A 24,703-nucleotide genomic window follows, 5' to 3' on the forward strand; every position below is an offset into this window, starting at 1 on the left:
GGAAAATAGCCTCCAAAACAACACCTACCTACTCTTAAAAACACACAAAATCCCTCAAAAAAAAAAAAGGAGATTTTTTTTTCTGTTTGCTTGTTTTACAGTTTACATTCCAACTCTTTAATAAGAATATGTTTTTCCCGAGGGCCACTTAGTATAAGAAAAACAGAGAATAAACAAAATTAGTAAACAAATAAATTATATGTATTATGATAATTGTTTTTGAGAAAAATAAATTTTTCTGCCTGAAGGCTAGGCAGAAGAGAAATTAGATTTTATAAGACACAGGAAAGATGGCACAGACTCCTATGGCAGGAACTGCAGGAACTGTGGGAGCAGTGTGCAGGGTGGATAAGACTGCAGGAAGAACAGAGATGAGCGATGAGGATAATTAAAACCAAGGCAGATGATAACACCACTGCCACAGCTCCAAGGCAATGTGAACATTGAAAGTGGGATGAATGCCATAGATACTGCAAAGGGAAATCTGAGATGTGGCAATAGATAGGACATGAGAAGCTAAGAAGGAAAGAAAGGTAAAGTGGTCTTTAGTGCTTTTCTCTATGGACCAAGAAAATGGCGGGCCCAGTGTCACTTATGCATTGTATTGTTACATATTAACAATATGACAGTCAAAGAATTGCTTATTCCTACTGAAACAAGAACTACCTGAATCCTGATTTGGTGCCTGATAATCATAGCTTAAGTTCTTCTCCAGTCTTTGAGAAATTTTGAACATTTCAGCAGTATCTACATACACGTTTGGAAAACACTCACCAGTTTGCCACCAATGGTCTAGGACAGGCACTCTGAAGACCTTTTTGGACCATTCCAGAGTCTCCACATCACATCGTTCTCCAGCCACAAATAATGTTTTGAATCTGAATATGAGAGAAACAGCAAATTCAAATTATTCCTTGAAAAGAAATCTAAATTATTTCACCTACATTTTAACAATATTGCCAAATTTAATTGAGTGAACTATGTCAGAGGAAAATAGCCAAGAGATATTACTTGTTTTGACCCAAATGCAACCAAACACAAATCCCAGGGTGCTTAAAAAGCAGAATTCACAGCTACAGCTTCTCAAGTTTGAGAAGAGCAACTCAGTTGATGTTAGTAACCTATCTGTAGTATTTTTCTAATGATCAAATATGAAGACCTTTTTCTCCTTGACACTACCCCTGCTAATTTTATCATCAGTGTTGATTGCTATATTCTCCTAAAGGATAAGAACAAAAATATACTCACAAGTATTAGCGGAGGCAACAGATATGCTCAAAAATATAAAGCAGTTATTCCTTCTTATGAGTTCTTCTTGTAAAGGTAATTTTAATCTCAAGAACATGTTAACCTTATTTCAAAATCATTAAAAAAACAGCTGATGTAAATGTTATTGTTACCTTCCAGGTCAAAGAGACTCTCATCAAAAAAAAAAAAAATATATATATATATATAGGGATACAAAGAGATAAAAGAAGATTTAGAAGTTTTGATAGAGAGAACCATGTCACAGACCAGAAAGAATTAAATAGCAAATAGAATTGAGTTGACTCTACTCCTAGTTAATTGACATAATGGCTATTTCTCCCTCTTTGTTATCATCAAAATAAAAAAAGTTATATTCAACAAACAGAAACCCACATGTTCATCTTAATGTAACCTGCCACCAAAGAGATCCTATTAGTAACTTAATTCTTATAAATTTCATGAAGAGTCATGAAGATTCAAATATTCCTACCTCTGCACCAAAAATATTCTATCTGCCATAAACATATATTTCATTCAGCATTTTTTCATTTTTTGTCTATATGCCACACTGAACTATGAGTTCCTTAGGAGCATTCATCTTTATGAACCCAGTAACGACCATGGTGTGTGGAATTTTTATTTAAGTTTCCAGAGGCTCAGAATGATAAGTACAGAGATGGAGGTGGGGGTTGGCAAAATATTTGCCAGTTGATCTTATTCTTTTAATGAAAAGAGAAACCATGTTGGTTTCTAAGTGTATAAACAATTGAGTATGGTACTGTGATGGGAGGAGAGAAAAGTTCTGGAATGGCTATTTTAGGAAATTTCAAGTTCATCGCATAAAAGTGAATGGGGTAAATAAAAGTTGGCTTCCATGGACTCAACTGGCAGCCTAAGACAGCACAGGTTGGGTGTGATACAGAAGAGAAGGGCTGGCAGCTCAGTACTGGGGAGGATGCCTGAAAAATCTAGACAAGCAAGCAGAGTGGGCAGTAACACAGTAACAACCAGAATGGAAAAGAAACATCAGAATAAATAATGGGGTGAAAGACCAGAAGTCATAAAAATAAATAAAAGTTTTGTTGAAAATGAGGGTAGAAACAGTAAAACAGTATAGTTCTTATACAGGGCAATTTTAAACTTAGAGACTTTAAAAATGTGTTTATTCTGAGAGATGATATTGTTTAGTGACCAAGAGGCTATAGCATGGAAAAATACTGGGAGAAGTAAAATTATGTTAATAAAAGGATCATTGTCAAGATAGCACAAATCACTCAAGGACTGTAGTATGGACAGTAGAGAGGAAGCCCATGACTTGTAAACTAAAGTCTCTTGAAGACCTCTGAAGAAGGGGAAACAGTGTTACAAATAACTAGCACAAACTTCAATAAAAGATGGGCTAATATATTAGGTTGCCAGCTTTACCTTAACATCACCCCTAAATTTTATCAATAATCTTAGCTCCAAAAATGCAGTTTGGCCTCAGTAAGAGAAAAGGTGAAAGTTTAAAGAGAAAATCCTAGTTGCAGACAAGTTATTGAAAACATGTTAATTAATTTCTAAGTATAAATGAATCACTGATAAATGACATCTGCACTTGAAATGCTACCACGAGAAATTATTCTTGGTAATTTTCATTGGCAGATGAATTTATTTGTACATAAAAGTGTCAAAAGAGGTTTTAGTTAAATTGTGCAAAACAATGTACTGTTACTGCTCTCTGTATTTTCTGAGGATAAAGGATCAATGTCTCTGAATATATTGATACCCAGGAGACAAAATTATTTAATCATGGTATCTTATTTTGGAGGGGATGATGGATGATGCAGTTGGAATCATGAGACTTAGATTGGTATGGTCTAATTAAATATAATGAGAGCTACAAATGCAAGAAGTGTCATAGCTTAAAATTTTCAAGTAGTTACATTCAGAGATGTGAGAAGAATAAAGTTAAATTAATTTTTTAATGGTATTGCAGATTGAATTCAGGGGTACTCTACCACTGAGCTCCATTCTCAGCCCCTTTTAATTTTTTTTTTTTTTAATTTTAAGACACGATCTTACTAAGTCAGTTGGGCTGGCCTTACACTTGTGATCCTCCTGCCTCGTCTCATAAATTGCTGGGATTACAGGTGTGCACCCATGGCACCCACTTCGAATGAGTACTTTTTAATATTTTATTAAACCAAATTTATCTAAAATGTTACTATTTCAACATGTAATAAATATAAAAATTACTAGTGAAACATCTTCCTGTCTGTCTGGCGTGCCAAGTCTCAATTTAGACTTAACACATTTAAAGAGCTCAGAAGCCCGAGAGGGTTTAGTGGCTACCATATGGGACAGTGTAGAGGAAGATCATGACTCTCTGAAAGAAAAAAAAAAAAAACAGAATTCTTACATCTAGCCCAGATTGAGACAATTTTTAATTTAATACTCTATACACAATTCTTAATCAAGTCATTATGTCAGTAATTTCTTTTGACTTAGATGTATGCACATGTACAGGTGTGGGTATGCAGTTTCTATTAAATATGGCTAAGACAATATTACTTAATGTGTCTCTAAGTTGACTATCATCAAATAGTTTTGGAAAATTTGGGGTTTAGTCTGGTTTAATAATTTAGCATATTCATATGACTATAAAGGGACATCACACTGTCAAAAGTTTTTGACTGGCTACCCCATGTCATATTTCCCAATTGTATGCCCCAAATTATCTAAAAGCCATTTTTTTTTGACAGGATAAATACCAAAGGTGATGTTTAAATGTCTTTGTAAAGACAGAGAAGCATAACTTCAAATTCCGTATTAGAAAAGATCCCAGAATTAGAATTGTTAAAAAAAAAATCATTCAAATGATTATGGTGAGTGCCCTTTGCAGCATGCAAATCTACTGGAATAACACTGAAATCTTGAGAATAGGAAGGGAGATGGTGTCAAAATGAGAATGGGAAAGCAAGAAGAAAGACTAAAAAAGGGTAGAAACTAGAAAAAGATAAGTCATAAATTTTGACAAACACCATATATATTTGGAATTTGAGATAAAAGTTAAGTAATCAAATGCATACATTTGTAAGTTGTGATTAAAATTTAGATTGTACAATACAACTTTATCTGACAGAAACTGATGTAGTAGAAATGTATTTCTATATTAGGTTTTAAAAGTACATTAAAGTACTGGAACAACACATACCAAGCTCTGAAAGAAAATGGATGACAACCAAGAATCTTATACCCAGCAAAATTAAGCTTCAGATTTGATAACAAAATAAAAACCTTTCATGATAAACAAAAGTTAAAATAATTTACAGCGAGAAAGCTTCAACTACATAGCATCCTCAGCAAAATATTTCAGGAGGAGGAAATGAAAAACAACAATGAAAATCAGCAAAGGGAGGAACTACACTAAAGGAAAGGCCAATCAAAGGAGAAAACAAGTCAAGTTAAAAACCAAAAATAAACCAAAATGTCCGGGAATACAAATCATATTTCAATAATAACTCTGGATGTGAATGATCTAAACTCATTAATTAAAAGACATAGACTGACAGATTGGATTTTTTTTAAAAAAAAGACCTAACAATATGTTGCCTTCAAGAGACTCATCTCACAGGAAAAGACATCCACAGATGAAGGTGAAAGAGTGGGAAAACACGTACCACTTACATTGACCATGTAAACAACAAGGGGTTTCCATCCTCATATCAGATAAGGTGGACTTCAAAACCAAAGCTAGTGAAAAGGGATAAAGAAGGACATTTCATACTGCTTAAGGGATTCATACATCATCAAACAAACTCTACTCAAAATCAAGAACCAAATAGAGCACAGGACAATAATCTGGATGACTTTAATGCACCTCTCTTACCACCGGATATATTTTTCAAACAAAAATTAAACAAAGAAACTATAGAACTCAATAAGACAATTAATAATGTGGATTTAACAGATGTATATAGAATATTCCACCCATCAATGAGTGAATACATTTTCTTCTCAGCAGCACATGGATTCTTCTCCAAAATAGACCATAGGTTGTGCCACAAAGCAAGTCTTAGAAAATGCAATATATATATATATATATATATTTTTTTTTTTCTTGGTTGATAAGTTTTTGATGGCAGCTCCTATTTCCTTGCTTGAAATTGATCTGTTTAAATTGTGTATGTCTTCTTGACTCAGTTTGGGTTAATCATATGCCTCTAGAAATTTGTCTTCAAGGTTTTATATTTTAGTGGAGTATAAATAGAGAGAGAGAGTATATATATAATATAATATATATATATATATATATATATATATATATATATATATATGAAGAGAGAGAGAGAGAGAGAGAGAGAGAGAGAGAGAGATGCTACCTTGCATTGTATCACACTGTAATGGAATGAAATTAGAAATCATTGATAAAATTAAAAAGGGAAGCTACTGCAATACCTGGAGACTAAACCATATGCTATTGAATGAAACATGGATAACAGAAGACTTTAGGGAAGAGATAAGAAAAATTCCTAGAGGTAAATGAGAACTCTGAAACAACTTATTAAAATCTCTGGGAAACAATGAAAGCAATACTAAGAGGAAAGTTCATTGCATTAAGCTTACTCATTAAAAGAAGAAAAAGTCAACAAATAAATGATCTGACATTACATATCAAAGCCCTAGATAAAGAAGAACAAACCAACACCCAAAATAGTAGAATACAGGAGATAATTAAAAGGAGGGTGGATATCAATGTATTTTACACAAAAGAAACAATTTTAAAAATTAACAAAACAAAAAGCTGGTTCTTTGAAAAAAAATAAATAAAATTGACAAACCCTTAGCCGCCCTAACGAAAAAGAAGGAGGGAGAAAACTCAAATTACTAGAATTTGTGATGAAAAGGGAAATATCATGTCAGACACCATTGAAATACAGAAGACAATTAGAAACTATTTTAAAAATTTATACTCCACTAAAATATAAAACCTTGAAAACATTTCTAGAGGCATATGATCAACCCAAACTGAGTCAAGAAGACATACACAATTTAAACAGATCAATTTCAAGCAAGGAAATAGGAGCTGCCATCAAAAATTTATCAACCAAGAAAAGCCTAGGACCAGGTGGATTCACAGCTGATTTCTACAAGACCTAAAAAGAAGAATTAATACCAATAATCCTTAAATTATTCCTTGAAATAGAAAATGAAGGAACCCTTCCAAACTCATTCTACAAAGCTAGTATCATCCTGATACCAAAACCAGACAGAGACACATCAGGGAAAGAAAATTTCAGACCAATATCCCTGATACAAAAATTCTAAATAAAATTCTGGCAAATCGCAAATCGTGTAAAAAACAATTTTTAAAAAATAGTGTACATGATCAAGTGGGGTTCATCCCAGGGATGCAAGGTTGGTTCAAATTATGGAAATCAATAAATGTAATACATCACATAAATAGATTTAAGATAAGAATCTTATGATTATATCAATTGATGCAGAGAAAGCATTTGACAAAATACAAGACACTTTCATGTTCAAAACACTAGAAAAACTAGAGATAGTAGGAATATACCTCAACACTATAAAAGCTATCTATGCTAAATCCAAGGCCATTCTAACTGGAGAAAAATTAGAAGCATTCCCTCTAAAAACTGGAACAAGACAGGGATGTACTCTTTCACCACTTCTATTCAACATAGTCCTTGAAACTCTAGCCACAGCAATTAGATGAAAGAAATTAAAGGAATACAAAGAGGAAAAGAAGAACTCAAATTATTATTGTTTGCCAACAACATGATTCTATACTTAGATGATCCAAAAAACTCCACAAGAAAACTTCTAGAATTAATAAATGAATTCAGCAAAGTAGCAGGATAGAAAATCAATACCCATAAATCAAATGTGTTTCTATACATCAGTGATGAATCCTCTGAAAGAGAAATTAGAAAAACTGCCCCATTCACAAAAGTCTCAAAAAAAAAAAAAAAAAAAAAAAACAACTGGGAATCAATTTAACAAAAGAGGTGAAAGATCTCTACAACGAAAACTACAGAACACTAAAGAAATAAATTGAATAAGACCTTAGAAGATGGAAAGGTCTCCCTTGCTTTTGAATAGGCAATATTAATATTGTCAAAATGGCCATACTACCCAAAGTATTATACAGATTCAATGCAATTCCAATTAAAATCCCAATGTTATACCTTATAGAAGTAGAAAAAGCAATCATTAAATTCTTTTGGAAAAATAAGAGACCCAAAACAGCGAAAACAATCCTTAGCAAGAAGAGTGAAGCAGGAGGCATCACAATACCAAACCTTAATCTATACTGGAAAGTTAAAGTAAAAAAAAAAAACGGCTTAGTATTGGCACCAAAACTGACATATAGACCAATGGTACAGAATAGAAGGCACAGAGACAAACCCACATAAATACAGTTATCTCATAATAGACAAAGGAGCCAAAACATACATTGGGAAAACAAAGGTAGCCTCTTCAATAAATGGTGCTAGGAGAACTGGAAATCCATATGCAGCAAAAAGAAACTAAACTCTTATCTCTCACTATGCACAAAATTCAATTTGAAATGGATCAAGGACCTGGGAATTAGACCAGAGACCTTGAGTCTAATAGAGGAAAAAATAGGCCCAAATCTTCATCACGTTGGATTAGGCCTCGATTTCCTTAACAAGATTCCTAAAGTGCAAGAAAGAAAATCAAGAATTAATAAATGGGATGGATTCAAACTAAAAAGGTTCTTCTCAGCAAAAGAAACAATCATGGAAGTGAAGAGAGAGCTCACATTTTGGAACAAATTTTTGCCATATGCATGTCAGATATAGCGCTAGTCTCCAGGATATATAAAGAACTCAAAAGACTTAACACCACCAACAAAACCCCCAAACAACCCAATCAATAAATGGGCTAAAGAGTGGAACAGACACTTCTCAGAAGAAAATGTACAATTGATAACAAATATATGAAAAAATGTTCAAGACTTCTAGTAATTGAAGAAATGCAAATCAAAACTACTCTAAGATTTCATCTCACTCCAGTCAGAATGACATTTATCAAGAATGCAAACAACAATGAGTGTTGTCAAGGATGTACGGCACAATCATGTATTGCTGGTGGGACTGCAGATTGGTGTCACCTATGTGGAAAGCATTATGGAGATTCCTTAGAATCTCCAAGGAATGGAACTTGGAAAACTTGGAATGGAACCACCATTTGACCCAGCTATCCCACTCCTTGGTCTATACTCAAAGGATTTAAAATCAGCATTCTACAGTGATGCAGCCACATCAATATTTATAGCAGCTCAATTCACAATAGCTAAATTGTGGAAGCAAACTAGATGTCCTTCAATAGATGAACAGATAAAGAAACTGTGGTATACATACAAAATGCAATATTATTCAGCATTAAAAGAGAATAAAATTATGGCATTTGCATGTAAATGGATGGAATTGGAGAATATCATACTAAACAAAATAAGCCAATACCCCAAAACTGAAGGATGAATGTTCTATCTGATAAGTGGATGCTGATCCATAATGGGGGAGGGCATGGGAAAAATGGAGGTACTTTGATTGGGCAAAGGGGAGGGAGAGATGGGGAGAGCCTATGGGGGGAGGATAGATGGTGGAATGTGATGAATATTATTACCTGAGGTACATGTATGAGTGCACATATGGTGCAATGATATGTCATATATAATCAGAGAAATGAAAAGTTGTGCTGCAATTGTATACAATGAATCAAAATGCATTCTGCTGTCATATATATGTAATTAAAAGAAATAAATTTTAAAAAGAAAGATTAAAAATTGTATATTGTTTTAAAGATATATTTTCAAAAAGTTAAATCAGCTATTTTTTATACAGTAATTTGGGTTCTCTGGAGGATAAATTTACCTGAGTTAATTACATGTGTTCTAAATCTGCACTGTGCCATGTGGTAGCTACTATCTACACATGGCTATTTCAACTTTAGTTAAAATTTGAGAAAATTTAAAATACCAGTTTCTCAGTGACAATAACTCCATTTTAAGAGTTCAATAATCACATATAGCAAATGCCCATCTTCCTGTAGTCTTCAGTTTTATGGGCAAGTGTTATTTTAGATTATTATTGACTAATTAATAAAATTGTAGATAATAATCTGATGATATTAATACATTGGCAGGAAAATCTGCTTCTAAATCTAAAGTATTAAAATATTTTAAAAAATGATAATATGTAATACCCAGAATAGAAAATTAAATTTTAAAAAAGCAAAAAGGAAGAAATTAAAGAGCATAAAACTTAGGCACCTTTCCCCAAGTTTATATTAAATTTAGCTCATTTCAAGACTCATATGGGGTTGAAAAGTAAGGGAAAGGCAAATAGGAAAAAAAATGGATAGATAGTCGAATTAGTTTTAGTACAAAGTAGAAAATAAGTCACATGGAAATAGATAAAAAGCTGAAAACAAATCTGGTGAAGAATGTTCAGGTAATAAAATAGGATCAGAAGGAAATGGACTAAAATGAATATTTCTTTCAAGGTCCATCAATTACCAAACAAGTAAATTTATTTTTCACTTGTGCCAATAGATGTTGAATAAAAATAGATCATTCCAGTGATGCCTCATCAACTTCTAATTCACATGACAGATCATCATTATTTTTTGTCAACTAAATTTCTGCAGTTATCTCCATCTTTCCATCATTCTAGAGTCTTGTACTTGCTTCTCACTCAAATCCACTTTTGAAATATAAAGACATCTGTGGTAATATTACACATGTATTTTCCCCATCAATAGCCAACTAGCACTTCATCCAACAATCTCTCTCAAAGATAGCCAGATAGACTGGAGAAAGTATTTTTAAACAGCACCTTTTGAAGGTATCAGAGAATAAAAGGGACAATGGGCACCTGAGTCATTAAAATCTCAAGGAGAAAGCAATATAGAAAAGGAAGCCGACATTCACTTGCTGATTCCTGTGATGGGACATTTATCAATTGGCAAATTAGTTAAAAAAACAAAAACAAAGGAGAAACTAAACAAAAACTGTGTGGCCAGAGGCTCAGAAAATTAACAGAACTTCCAGCCAAAATAGTTTATTGATAAAAGAAAATTATAGGTTAAAAACCAAAATGGAAAAAAATATTGTAAAACATCTAGGTGTTCAGCTGAAAGACCTGAAGATGTACTCCCTAACAGTAATGGAAACCTGGAAAGAAACCAGCCCTCTGGAATACCGAAGTCTAACTTTGAATCAAATAAGCCTCTAATCAGATAGAAGTGATCTGCCCTGATGGTAGCTACTGTCCCAAACAGGTATTGCTCTGTGGGGTTATAACAACATCCAGAGTCCAAACATAGCTTATTTATGTTTTTTTTTTTTTTTACAACAATGACATATTGGGAGACAAGACCTTAGGATCAAAGACACAAGAGAAAAATGAAACAGAAAACAAAACAAAACCCACAAAATGTCAGGTATTCTGTTTGTCCAACATAGATTTCAAAATCACTTTCATGCATTCTTCCACATAAGGTTAGGGTAAAAAAAGACTTCCAAACTCATTTTATAAGGCTAACATAACCATGAAACCACAACCAATGATGGTATATAAAAGGAAAACTAGAAGTAAATGTTGATTATGAGTACAATCTTAACATTTTCCCAACATTAGGAAAAAGGAAAGGAAAATAGGTGTAGCACAGAAGAAGGTAAATATATCATTATATATTTGTTCAAATCCATAGAATATATATAATACCTAGAATAAACCTAAATAAACCATGGATTTAGGATTATAATGTTGCACCAATGTAGGTCCATCAATTGTATAGAAGGTGCCAATCAAATGGGACAGGTTAAAAGTAAAGGAGTGTGCATGTTTTTTTTTTTTTTTTTTTTGGAGGGGTGGGTGTAGGAAGTATATAGGGATACTGTACTTTCACTATATTTTATCCTAACTTAAAATTTTAGAAGTATAGTTTTTTAAAAAAGATTCATAAAATTACAGCAAATTGAATTCGCTATGTTTTAAAAAGAATAAAATACCAACAAAGTTGTGCTTTTCCCAATGTAAGGATGGTTTGATACTTGAAAAAATCAATCATTATAATTCACCACATTAACAAATAGCAGAATAATGATGGGGAGAAATCACATAGTCCTCAATAGTTGAAGAAAAAACACTTGATAAAATCTTCAATACTAGTAAGGGGAAGAACTCTGCCAATTAACCTGATAGAGTTAATATACAATAAAACTATGTTAGTAATAAAAAACACTAAAACTGTTTTACATAGTTATGTTGAATGCTTTCTCCCTGATAAACTGCATGAGATAAAAGTGCACTTCAACACCACTTAATCAAGAGTATACAAAAGGTACACATCAATACAGTAAGAAAAATAAATAAAGGAGATAGCAATTTTTATAAGGAGAAAACTTATTCTGTGTATAATACAAACATACATGAAAACTATGAAATTAATAAGTAACTCAAGCAACACTAACGAAAGGCAGGTCACCATACATATACAGGTAAATGTCCATATACGAGGATAAAACAATACAATGCATGCAAGACAGTCCCAGAGCAAGCCAAAAATCATTAATGTAAGAAATTAAAGTCCTAAATAAATCAAGAGATACACTATAATCAAGAATTGGTATACGTTTGAATATGTAAATTTTCACTGTATCCATCATTAAATGAAACCTGATCCCAAGCAAAATCCCCACCCCACCCCCAACTTAGAGGCTAATTCTACAATCTGTATAGAAATAAAAATGAGCTGAGAACAGAGAGTATAATAGAGTGCTTGCCTGGTATATGCAAGGCCCTGTACTTGAGTGCCAGCACCACAATAAATAAATAAATATTAAAAAATAAAACCAAAGAATATTCAAAACAAATATGGAAAACAATCTTGATATTACTACTACATAGCAAGATCTGTTATAAATCAACAGCTACAATGACAATGTGAGAGAAACACAACAAAAAGAATAGTCAAGAAACAAACAAGAACAAGTGGGTACTATCGAGATCACCATTTAAATAAACAGAAATCAAATACCTGGATAACATAATGAAAAAAAAAGAATCTCACCCCTTACTTTACATTGTACACAGAAATCAATTCCATATAGATTATATTTCTCTGTATGAGGGGTGAACCAATAAGATTTCTAGGAAATGACATAGAAAGTTCTGACCTTTGAGTGGGTGAAATGTTTTAAATAGGGCATGAAAGCACTAGTATTAATGAAAATATTGATGAAATGGACACTTTTTATATATATCAAACTTCACTGTGAAGACGGTGAAAGGGAAATTCAAACCACAAGTTAGACAAGATTGTAATACAGTCAGTAAAGAACTTGGCTCTGAAACAAAAAAATGCCTACAAATTAGCAATAAAGGGAAAGTAAAAACTGTCAAAGACATGGATAAACACTCCTCCGTAGAAGAGGATCTTCAAATGTCCAATAAAATATGAAAAAAATAATTAATCTCATTAAAATTCTGACATTCAAATCAGACAATACTGAGATTTCATCTCATTAAAATTCTGGCATGCAAATTGAATGATAATAAGATACTGCCACATGATGATCAGAATGGCCAAATTTTAATACTGACAATATCATGTTTGGAGAAGATTTGGAAACTAAAATTATTTTACACTGCAAATCAGTACGTAATTTAGTGGAACAACTTTGGAAAACTGACATACTTTGTAATACAGTCATTAAATCTTAGTGATATGTTTGTGTGTGTGTGTGTGTGTGTGTGTGTGTATACACATATAAAATATGTATGTATATATACCAAAAAGACCAGGTACTGATTTTGGAAACAACCCATGTCATTCAACTGTTTATCTCTTTGTAGAAAGTAGATGGTGTGTGAGGCGCAGTGGTGCATGCCTGTAATCCCAGTGGCACGGGAGGGGGAGGCAAGAGGATCATGAGTTCAAAGCCAGCCTCAGCAATTTAGCGAGGCCCTAAGCAACTCAGTGAGACCCTGTCTCTAATAAAATACAAAATAGGGCTGGGCATATGACTCAGTGGTCAAGTGCCCCTGAGTTTAATTCCTAGAACCCCACCCCCCCAAAAAAAGTAGATGGTGACAGGGGCTAGGGTGGTTGGGGGAGGTCAAATTGTAAAGATATTGGTCAAAGGATACAAAATTTCAATTAAATAGGAAGAATAAGCTCAAGAAATCTGTTGTACAATATGATGACAGTAGTATTATATTATGTTCTTGATAATGCTAAAATAATAGATTTAAAATGTTCTTACCATGAAAAAACATGACAACCATGTGAGGTAAAATATGTTAAATAGCTAGATTTAGTCATTTCACAATATACATCTATTCCAAAACATTATGTTGTACACCATAAATATATACAACTTTATGTGCCAATTAAAATGATAACTATTTAAAGATTATGGAATTGCAAAATACATAATTAAACTGATGTATTTGGGAAATTTTGAGCTTCATGGATTTTAATGTTCCTATGTCAAGACTTGAGAATTTTTCAGCAACTTGTTCACTAAATTAAACATTGTCTTTCTCTGTCCCTTATCCTTTTCAAATCCCATGATGTGAATATTTGTTTGCTTAATGCTGTCCAAAATCCATTCTTATTTTCCTTCTGAGTCTTTTCAATAGGACTATCTTCAAGTTCCTATGCACTCTCTTCTTATTTGTCTGCTGTTGAAGGTCTTAATTGTATTTTCTATTTAATTAATTGAATTCTTCAGCTTTATGAACTGAGGCTTTTTTTTATGAGATCTACCTCATCATTGAATTTCACAAATCATGAGTCTTTTTTTTTTTTTTTTTTGGTACCAGGGATTGAACTCAGGGGTATCAGCCACTAAGCCACATCCCCACCCCTATTTTGTATTTTATTTAGAGACAGGATCTCACTGAGTTGCTTAGCACCTCACTTTTGCTGAGGCTATCTTTGAACTCATGATCTTCCTGCTTCAGCCTCCTGAGCCACTGGGATTACAGGCATGTGCCACCACACCTGGCATGAATCATTTTCTTGATGTCATCAAATTGTGTCTGAATTCTCCTATATTTTTGCTGAGTTTTCTTAAGATCATTGTTTGAATTCATTTTTAGGTAGTTCATAAATTTCTATTTCTTTGTTGGTTCTGACATGCTTTATGGCCATTCATAGCCGTACTAGGATCCAAGGCACTGGTACTTAAAAGGGTTGGATTCAGGATCTGACAAAACTACTGCAGTACCTGTAACTTGAGTGGCAGGCTCACCTTCTTGCAAACTGAATACTGTTCTCCCACTAAGCTGGTGTGAGGGAGATCTCAGCAGCTCATGCCAAGTGACTGTGACACAGCTGTGGCTCTGACCCTGGAAAGTAGAACACAGTATACTGCCATATGTGGCTTCAGAAAAAAAGAGGTCCTCTAGATGCAGAGACCTGGGAACAGTGCATAGCTGCAATTCAGGACTTTTTAACCTACTAGTTACATTGGGTGCTCAAACTCTGGGGAATGAAGACCCATGCAGTGTGGATTCTGGACCCTGGGATGGTAGAGGAACAGGTGGTAAGGAACAGCAGTGTGATGACTCCTCTCCAGAAAGGCAGTGTCTCAGTACTCAGACTTCAGGAGCCTAGTTCAGATTTAGGCAGGTGTGGCTCTGTGGCTTTTCTGCCTAGAATGAGTTCATTCTCCATTTCCAAAATGGTACAGAGCAATAGTAACAGAGGCCATAGGAGGAGTTCAGTGGTGGGCAGGGGTAGAGTGTGGCTCCTTCTCTGGGGGATATCTCAGAGGGAGGACTCTAGAAATTTTCCTCAGCTGGGATCAGAGGCTATAAGAACTATGTGGGAGTCTCTAATAGTGATTTGTATGAGTGTCGATGGTGGTGATGGAGGCTAGGGGGTCCTCTTGCTTATGTATTCGCTACAGGGAGAGATCTAATCCCGACTTGGGGAATGGAATAGCAGAAGTAAAGCCTTCATTTTCCTTCTCTTTGTAGCCACACTAGGCTTTTGAACTCTGCAAGAGTTCTGATGCTTTGCTTCTCTCTACTGCTCTACATTAGTTATTTTGGTTAAAATGTGCTGTATTTATTCATTAATTTGAGGCTTTACTCCTTTGACTAGACACTAAAGCAATTGCCTAAGGGTTTTTTTAATATTTATTTTTTAGTTGTAGCTGGACACAATATTTATTTCACTTTCTTATGTGGTGCTGAGGACCGAACCCAGGGTCTTGCATATGCGAGGCAAGCACTCTACCACTGAGCCCCAGCCGCTGTTTTTAACTTAGTTTTCAAATAAAACTTTAGAAACTTCTAGAATATTTCTCACACAAAAGTTTTTTGTCATTTTAACTCCTTCATATTAATGTAGGTTGGTACAGAGGCTCAATATTACTAGGTATTTCCAATTTACTCCCTCAAATAGCAGTGTAAGAACAATCCTGAAGCTTCATATCCTTTCTAGTTTGTGTTATTGGTAGGTATTTTACTTTTTGCCTTTATCATGGGAATAAAATGATATTTCATTTACATTTACATTTTCTTCTGTATTAGTCAGAATGGAGATTTCTTGATGTTTTATACTATTCTAGTATCCTTCTCCGTGAACTGTCACTTGCCATTTGTCTATTACATTGTCTATTTTCTTAGTGACTTGTGACAGTCTTTATATATTTTGTGTCCTAATTCCTTCATGGTTATATATGTTAGAAATATATTTTCTCAGCGTATAATTTGTTTTTCAGTTTAATTTATTTTTTGGTAGACAATTATTCATTTTAGCATAGTCAAACTTCATCAATATTTTTCTTAATGATTTCTAATTTATGCTTAATTACTCCCTGTGAGAGAAATATTAAAATATCCATCTATTATTTCTACTGAAAATATTCTTTGTTTTATGGTTTTAGTGTCTTTTATCCAGCTGAAATTTATTTTTGTGTATGATATGGCAGGAAACTATTTTTTTTCCTCTATACATTACCAGATGTCCCAGCAACATTTATTTTAAAGTCTATTCTTATACTCATCTGTTAAGCCACTTCTTCCATAAGTTAGTTTATATAGCAGTATAAACCTTTATTCCAACTGCTACTTGCAGATTTCTGCTCCACCAGTGTCTTAAGAAAAAGAATTGTATAATAAACCTCCGCCTCTGATAGAGCATAACTTCCAGTCCACATCCACCCAAGTCTAATAGTTGTCTATACTCTCCCTCTGTACATAGCAAGGACTATCACACTACCTTCCAATAAAGTCCTCCCTGCAATTTTGTTACTATTATTTATCATATTACTTTTGCCTCATAATTAAACATAACTTCCCATCATAATTACATAGAAAATTATCACATAAAATCATCAACACATTCTCTTTTATTTACCATGGCTTGTTTTTGTACCCTACTCTGTTCTCTTCCATGTAATTTTTTTTATGAAATTCTTTGAATTTTAAGTTTTCTTAAATTTTTCCATATATTTTTCCCTCAATTTTTAATAACAGAATTTTTTGCTTGAGAATTATTCTCCCTAAATACTCTAAAGATCTTAAACCATTGTCTCTTACCCTATCTATTGGCATCAGTTTGAAATTCCTCTTTGGTGATCTGTCAAGTCTCTCTGGTAGTTTATTAGATTTTCTCTATAGCTTTAGTTGGTGTTCTGAAATTTAAAATGACATGCCAAAGTGAATTTGCTTTTCTTTAACTTGCTTGGAGAGCACTTTCTATCTGTAATCCATGTCCTTCTTCAATTCTGTTAACACTCTCAATGGCTCTCTGAGTATCTTTTTAAAATTATTATTATTATTATTATTATTATTGTTATTATTATTAATTTTAACAATCCTGCCATTCTTTTCCTCTGAAATTCCTATTAGAAACATTTTTCACTTCTTATTCTTCTTTTGGGTTTTTTACTTCCTCTCTGTATGTCACATTCTGGAAAATTTCCTCCGTATCATCTAGTTTTTATTAGATTCTTTGGTTGTATCCTTATGTTTATTGTATTACTTAGCTTATACCATCAATTGCATTTTATTTTGTTTTTATAACTATTTTATTTTTACTATTTTGTGGGAAAGTTATTATTTGTGACCTTGATCATCCTTAACATGCTTCAAATTTGAATTGACGATACTATCAAATTTGAATTGACAATACTATAAACATTTCCCCTGAAATCAACCCATGTTCTAACTGTTGACTTTGTTAGATTTAGATTTCTTTATATGTTTTGGAATTTTATTTTTCAGACTATTTTTGAAAAACAAAATTTCTTTGTTTTATTTTTATCATTCAGACTCTCTCCCATGTTCATCCTTTCTTTCCAATAGGTCCATGCACTATATAACTGCTCCCCAGATGTCCTGTGGTAAAATGGTAATCCAAAATTCTTAATCCACAGTGATCTATGAATATCACAGATCTGCTCTGGGATAACAGGTGGATGGTTCTGTTCAATCTTCAGTTCCTGGGATGTTCCTTGTCTCATTCAGATCCCCTAGACCAAAGTCCCAGAAAACAACTAACCACATGTCTTTCTAGCCTCCTTCAAGCATGGGGAGTAACAGTCAGACTATCTTCAAGCACTTAGCAGTCTCTTTTCATTTGTTTGTTTTGGGTACCAGGGATTGAACCCAGGCATGCTTAACCACTAAGCCACATCCACAGCCATTATTATTATTATTATTATTATTATCATCATCATCATCATCATCATCATCATTATCATTAATGAGTTTCTGAAGCTGGCTTTGAGCTTGTGATCCTCCTGTTTTAGCTGGAATTACAGGCATGCGCCACATACCTGGCTTGAGCAGGCTCTTTTCCTGTACTCAGATTGGGGATGCTGAATCCCTATGGTTCTGACAATGCCTGCTTGGACTCAAAACAAGCCTCTGCCTTCAGCCAACTCACCGCTTTGCACACCTATTCCTTTCCTAGTCCCAGAAATGTTTACCTCACCTTTTAAGCTCATCTCTGATGTTCTTCTTTTTCTCTTTCATATTATCTCCCATCAGTAGGTAATTGGAAAAGAAGGGAAGCATCAAAGTTAAGTTGCCGTGAAATCTCAAATGAAAATCCCAGCGTTGGATTTTTTCTAACTTAATTAAAATTGAACTAGAAGAACATAGGAAAATAAATCACTGTGATGTAATGAAAAGCAGTGGTGAATTGGAAAACAGAAGATAATAATACTAATTAAGACTTAGTCTTTGTTAAGAACTGTTTCAAGCGCCTGGACCATGCCCCCTTTGATTTTCATTAGGCCCTTGAGCTATTATTAACCTTATGTTCCAAAGAGTGTCAACAAAATCCCTTCAGAGTGGACTGGAGTTATGGCTCAGAGCACTTGCCTGGCATGTATGAGGCACTGGGTTCGATTTTTAATACCACATATAAATAAATAAACAAAACAAAAGTCCATTGACAACTAAAATATAGGAATTACATATAAAATTTTAAAAAATAAATCCCTGCAGAATAGAGTGATTATGTAATTTTCTTGAGGTACCAAGGCTACTAAACCATAGATCTGACATGAATGAATCTAACTCCAGGATGAGAATATATACAACATGGTACTGCCTAGGCCCAATTTTGCCTGGGATCATTTTGTAATCCCAGGAATGTTATGTGACCTCTATGTGACAGTTTTCTCATCAGTGAAATAAGACAGTGATAGTTAACGACTTTGAGCTAGTTTTCCAAATTCTAGTCACCTATGATATTATGCTAAAACAAGTAAACAACTCAGTTTAGCTCCCTATTTCAGGTTATACTCATAAACTTGTTTTGGGAACCAAAATGTCTGGCAAATGTCCAGATTTATTTAAACACAATATTTTAATGAGATATGTAACATATTTGAAAAGAAAACTTCATCCTCTGGAATTCTGGATAAGAGAAGAAAGACGTAAACTGAAAATCAAGAGTCCACAATTAGTGAATGTTGACTCAGTAAGTATGAAATACCTTTAAAATAAACTCAATACTAAAAGTATAGCTTTATGAGAAGATGAGCTCTTCTTTTCTATTATTCAGTCTCTAATCCAACTTCATTTTATTGGCCCTCAGTTTCCTTGTTTTCAAAATAAAGTAGATGTTCGAGATCCCTACTGTTTCTTAACAAGTAAGAATTTACTGAAGTAGTTCAGTGGTGGCATTATTTGAATAGACCAAAAACATGAAAGGCAAAATATACTACTATGATCAAATGAGACAACAAATTTTATCTGGCATATTGTAGGTGATCAGTAAGTGTTTTCATTTACTAATAATAGCAATTTGAATAGGTTGAGGGTGTTTGTGGATTAAAAAATCCAAATATGTTAAATATTTTAAAGTATCTATGAAAAACAGATGTATAAGTAATATTCTATTGTGTGTGAATATATATATATATATATATATATATATCTATCTCACATTTTTTATCCACTCATCTTTTGAAGGGCATCTAGATTGGTTCCATAGTTCAGTTATTATGGATTGAGCGGCTATAAACCTTGATGTGGCAGCATCACTGTAGTATGCTGATTTTAAATCCTTTGGATCTAAACCATGAAGGGGGGGAAGCTGGGTCAAATGGTGGTTCCATTCCAACTTTTCTGAGGAATCTCCATACTCCTTTTCATAATGGTCGCTACAATTTTGCAGTCCCACCAGCAATGTATGAGTGTACCTTTTTCCCCACATCCTCGCCAACACTTATTGTTGCTTGTATTCTTGATAATTGCTATTCAGACTAGAGTGAGATGAAATCTTAAGAGTAGTTTTAGAATGAAATTATGGCATTTTCTGGTAAATGGATGGAGCTGGAGAATATCATGCTAAGCCAAATAAGCCAATCCCCAGAAACCAAAGGCTGAATGTTTTCTCCAATATGCAGATGCTAATTCACAATAATGAAAGTGGGGGGCTAAGGAGAATAGAGGTACTTTGGAGTGAAAGAAGGAAAGAGGGTATAGAGTTAAGAAGGTCAGTGGAATGAACTGGACATTATTACCCTATGTGCATATATGACTACACAATCAGTGTGATTCTACATCATGTACAATCAGAAGAATGAGAAATTATACTCCACTTATGTATGATATGTCAGAATGCATTCTACTGCCATATACAAGTAATTAGAACAAAAAAATAGATGCATAAAAAATGATGAATAACTTAGGTACCTAGAGAGAGATGCCATAATCAGGGGAAATTTCTTGCCATTTTGCAAAAAAAAAACAAAAAACGATCTCATACTCATGTCTCCATGTATACATTTAAAGAGTAATGATTTAGGGACCATTCAGTATTGTGTGGAGGATAAGATCTAGAAACCCAAATACAAACAGGAAAACTAGAGGAAACAAACGTGAGACCTTGGCTAATGCAACTTTACACTCATAGTTAGGGTGTTAATAAAGACACAGTGGAAGGAACTAAAATCACATTTTTTTTTCCTAAACCCTGGAATTGTCTCAAGGGATATGGACTGTATACATTCTAAGTTGTTTTTGTTGAAATCTCTTTTTTCTATATTGACGTGAAGGAAAAGAAATTGAAATGCACTAGACTAAGGAACAAATTCAAAAGAATGAGTAAAATACTATAATGGAAGATTCATTTTATGGACACCTTCCTATATTAACAAAATAAGGAGGTAAGGAGGTCCACTGTTTATATTATGAATGTGATCTTAGGCAATTTCATGCCTATTTTTGAAACATAAATAAAGAAAGAAACTAATGATCCTGCCAAAGTTGGAAGCTTGCTTACATATGCAGTTGAATGTATCATAATCTAGTTTAACTCCCTTGGGAAATTGCAACGTAAAATTCAAATATTCTGGCATTTAACTTTAAAAAATTCAGACCACCTTACCTCAAGCCCATTTTTTAAATTCAAGAAACTACAAAATCTTTTATTTTTGACAGCAGTGACCTACATCAAAAAGTTCAATGAGAACTGACATTGGAAAATGCCTTGAAGATACAAATTGCTATAATTACTTTGAATATACATATCATTAAACTAAAACAGATGTCAATAAACTAGCACAAAAATATCTAAACTATTCACCGCACATTACTACAAAACAAAAGTAAAAAATAATTTCCTTCACTCTTTCCACAAATGTAATTTGGACTCTAATTTTCTCATTTTATCTGTATACATGAATTCAAATAATATTTCCTTCCATTTAAACCAATCTACTTTCAAAAGAGAGTCAGAAGCTGAAATTACATGTATTTGAAGTCATCATCAGCATTTTACTTCTGATGGAACATAGAAACAGGAGAGTTTACATAAAGAAATGTATTGGTAAGATATGAACTGAAATACACAAGATCTAGTATTTTTAAAACTCTACAGTATAGTTAACATTACAAGTATTTCAAAGTAATATTAAAAAAAAAATAAAGCCAATCTTCAGATTCAGAATTTTTGACTGTCCCCATAGAAGTACTGCAGTACTAGGAAAAAACATAATGTTCTGTTATTCATTTTGATTGCAGTTTTTAATGTAATTTGCCCTGTGCATCCCTACTTCACCTTGTCAGAGAGTACTGCTTCCCCAAGGCTGCCCCAGGGTCCTGTTGACGGATTGCTCTAATTGCAGTCGGTGCTGTAAACAAGGCAGCCACTCCATGCTCAGCAAGCACACGGAAATAAGCGCCAGCATCTGGTGTTCCCACAGGCTTCCCCTACAATGAGATTCATTTAAAATGTCACTGGGTAAAATGTCTCATATTTCATTGACAGTTCAATACTTACACATTTAACACAGCAATATTAACAAAGCGAGGTGCTCAACAAATCTTAGTTTTAAAATATTCCCATGTTCTATCATAAATAAAACAAAACAAATGCCCAGATATCAAAAAGGCTGTTTGCTTCCTTCCAACATCCTAAAAGCTTTCAAGTTGTAGTTTTTCCTCTCTCACATTTTGAAAGACGAAGCACGAGGAACATATATCATATTCGAATTAAGAAAATAAGATTCCTTCTATTTTTGCCAAGAAATTAAATATATTGCTTTTGTGTGGTAGGCTAAATGAGAAAATATGGTCATTATTCTACCATTAACAAGTTTTTTCATGATCACTATTAAAAGTGACAATAGCAATTTTCAATCATTTGAGAAAGCAGAAAAATCTGAAATCACAGTGATTCCTGAGCAGTGACCTTTTCAATTAAATGTCTCTCTCCAAGGAAATAACTCAATGCATTTTTAAAAAAATCCCCTGAGATATCCCAAACTGCATGTTTTCCAAAGCTTCAAAGTGAAATTATGCATGTTCAACAGAAAAATCATGTACTAATTAATATATAACAATTTTGGTAAATTATACAATTCAAAAAGCATAAAACATTTGAATTGATGTTACTCCAAAGAGAAAAATAAGCAAGTTATTGAAATAAATGAATAACTATAAATATCCCAAATGACTCATAAAATCTATCTTGGCTCAGCTATATAACTTTCTTCAATCCCTTCTCATTGCGGTTTCTTCCTATGATTCTAAAGCAAGGTGCTCGAATGCTAATATACATTATTTGAAAATATATGAATATTTCACAATAAAAGTCTTGTGGAATAGATTGAAATAAGCAAAGGAAGAGAGGTTTCTTATCATTTCTTAAGCCTTGAAAGTGTCAAAATATATCAGCATTTTCCAAGAGATGGGGAACAATATATTGTATTTCCTGAAATTTTTTTGACCAAACCACCCATCTAAGCTTCCATGGATCTTCTGTTCTGGAAAACACACACAGGAAACTGAACCATGGCAAAAAGGAACGAATTTGCCAGAAGCAAAGTCAGAAATCTCCCCAAACAGAGGCTGATTAATGAACACATAATAAATATTAGGTTGAGAATAGCTGGTCTATAGATTCAATATCCACTTCTAATTGGGTTTTTGATAAGGCACTATTTTTATTTTAATTTTTAAATGATTGACCTTATTACTCCTCTAAAAAAATAACCTCTTTATGTCTTTTTTAATAACTCTAATGCTTTCTCTCTTGTTCTTTTAATACCAGAAAGTATTTGTTGCAAATAAAAATTGATTTTTATTATCATAACAATCAAAAAGCACTTGATTTCAATTTATTTCATTACTATTTCACTTGGATCAACACAAACAGTATAAAATCTGCCAATTACAATCTGGCAACACATGTACATAATTTGACTCAAAATTCTAAAGGCTTAAGCACATCAGTCAGAAATGATTGAGCAACTCATGCTTTCTAACAAAGCAAGGTGCATATTTGACTTTTACCTTTGTGTTTTAGGCACCAATCAGTCCCCACAGTAGTGGATTGTGACTTGAGAAATTAACTGTCACCCACATAACACTGATTGTTAAAAAGCTTTATGTAATTTACTTGTCCCGTCTATATTTCCAGTTTCTTGCCTGCTAAATAAGAATAAATCACTTTGCCGGTATCTCCTCAATAAGCTGACCGCACTGAAATAATATTTTTAAATAGCTTGACCTCTACTGAAGAAGGAAACTCTATGACCAGTTGAAACTGAATTCTATCCACTCTGATGCCAGTTTCATGGGACAATGATACTAAAAGCTAATGTGTCAACATGAAAAGTGTTGTACCATGTAAGACAACCTGCATAGAAGACAATTTATCTTACAGTGCCTTCAATTAACTGTGTCTAATGATAACAAAAATGATGAATTAAGTATTAGAAATATTATTTTAAAACTATACCACAATTTTAGGGGCTAGGGTTGTAGCTCAGTGGTTGACCGCTTGCCTTGCATGCATGAGGCACTGGGTTTCACACTCAGTACCACAAAATAAATAAATAAATATATATATATATATATATATATATATATATATATATATTAAATAGTTTATTTAAAAAACTATACCATAATTTAAATAAATATTATAGGATTATAACTACTATTGCAATTCTGACCCTATACTAAACAAATCTTATATTTTTGAGCATAGAAATCATAACAGAATTACTATCAGGATGCTAAGAAAGTGATGCATAAAACCTCATCATATTCCTTTATAAAATAGTCAAACTCGAGTTATGGTTGTTTTCCATTTTATTGTGCTTTCCCCAGTAGACACTTCAATGTTACAAGTAAAATGTTTCCCTGTTTTTACATTATTTTAATATGTATACGTTCTATTTTGTTTTCTTAAATTCTATTTGATCTCAAATTTGATCAAAACAAAATTATAATGATAAAGAAATTTCCTTTTCTAAAAATATCCTGCTGATTAATGTAAGTCTTAGGTCCTGGTAACATGAGGCAGAACAGAACAAGAGCTTTTATTCAAGTTATGATAAAGTAGATGGTGCTCACATATTCTTTCATGTAGTAAATATTCATTTATTATGTAGTATGAGCTGCATAATGTTCTAAATTCTGGGAACAAT

The 24,703-nt window shown here is 33.2% G+C and overlaps 1 protein-coding gene across 1 annotated transcript in view; it reads right to left on the reverse strand.

Annotated features, from left to right (window-relative positions):
- Acss3 (acyl-CoA synthetase short chain family member 3) overlaps positions 1-24,703 on the reverse strand; it is a 166,165-nt gene that overhangs the window by 46,095 nt on the left and 95,367 nt on the right. Inside the window, exons 8-9 of the mRNA XM_026391412.2 lie at positions 21,826-21,977; positions 775-878 (exon numbers count right to left, since the gene is read on the reverse strand). Coding sequence (XP_026247197.1) covers positions 775-878; positions 21,826-21,977 — 256 coding nt within the window. The remainder of the gene's footprint in view (positions 1-774; positions 879-21,825; positions 21,978-24,703) is intronic.

Source organism: Urocitellus parryii, chromosome 5, assembly GCF_045843805.1.
Source record: "Urocitellus parryii isolate mUroPar1 chromosome 5, mUroPar1.hap1, whole genome shotgun sequence".
NCBI classification, from domain to species: domain Eukaryota; kingdom Metazoa; phylum Chordata; class Mammalia; order Rodentia; family Sciuridae; genus Urocitellus; species Urocitellus parryii.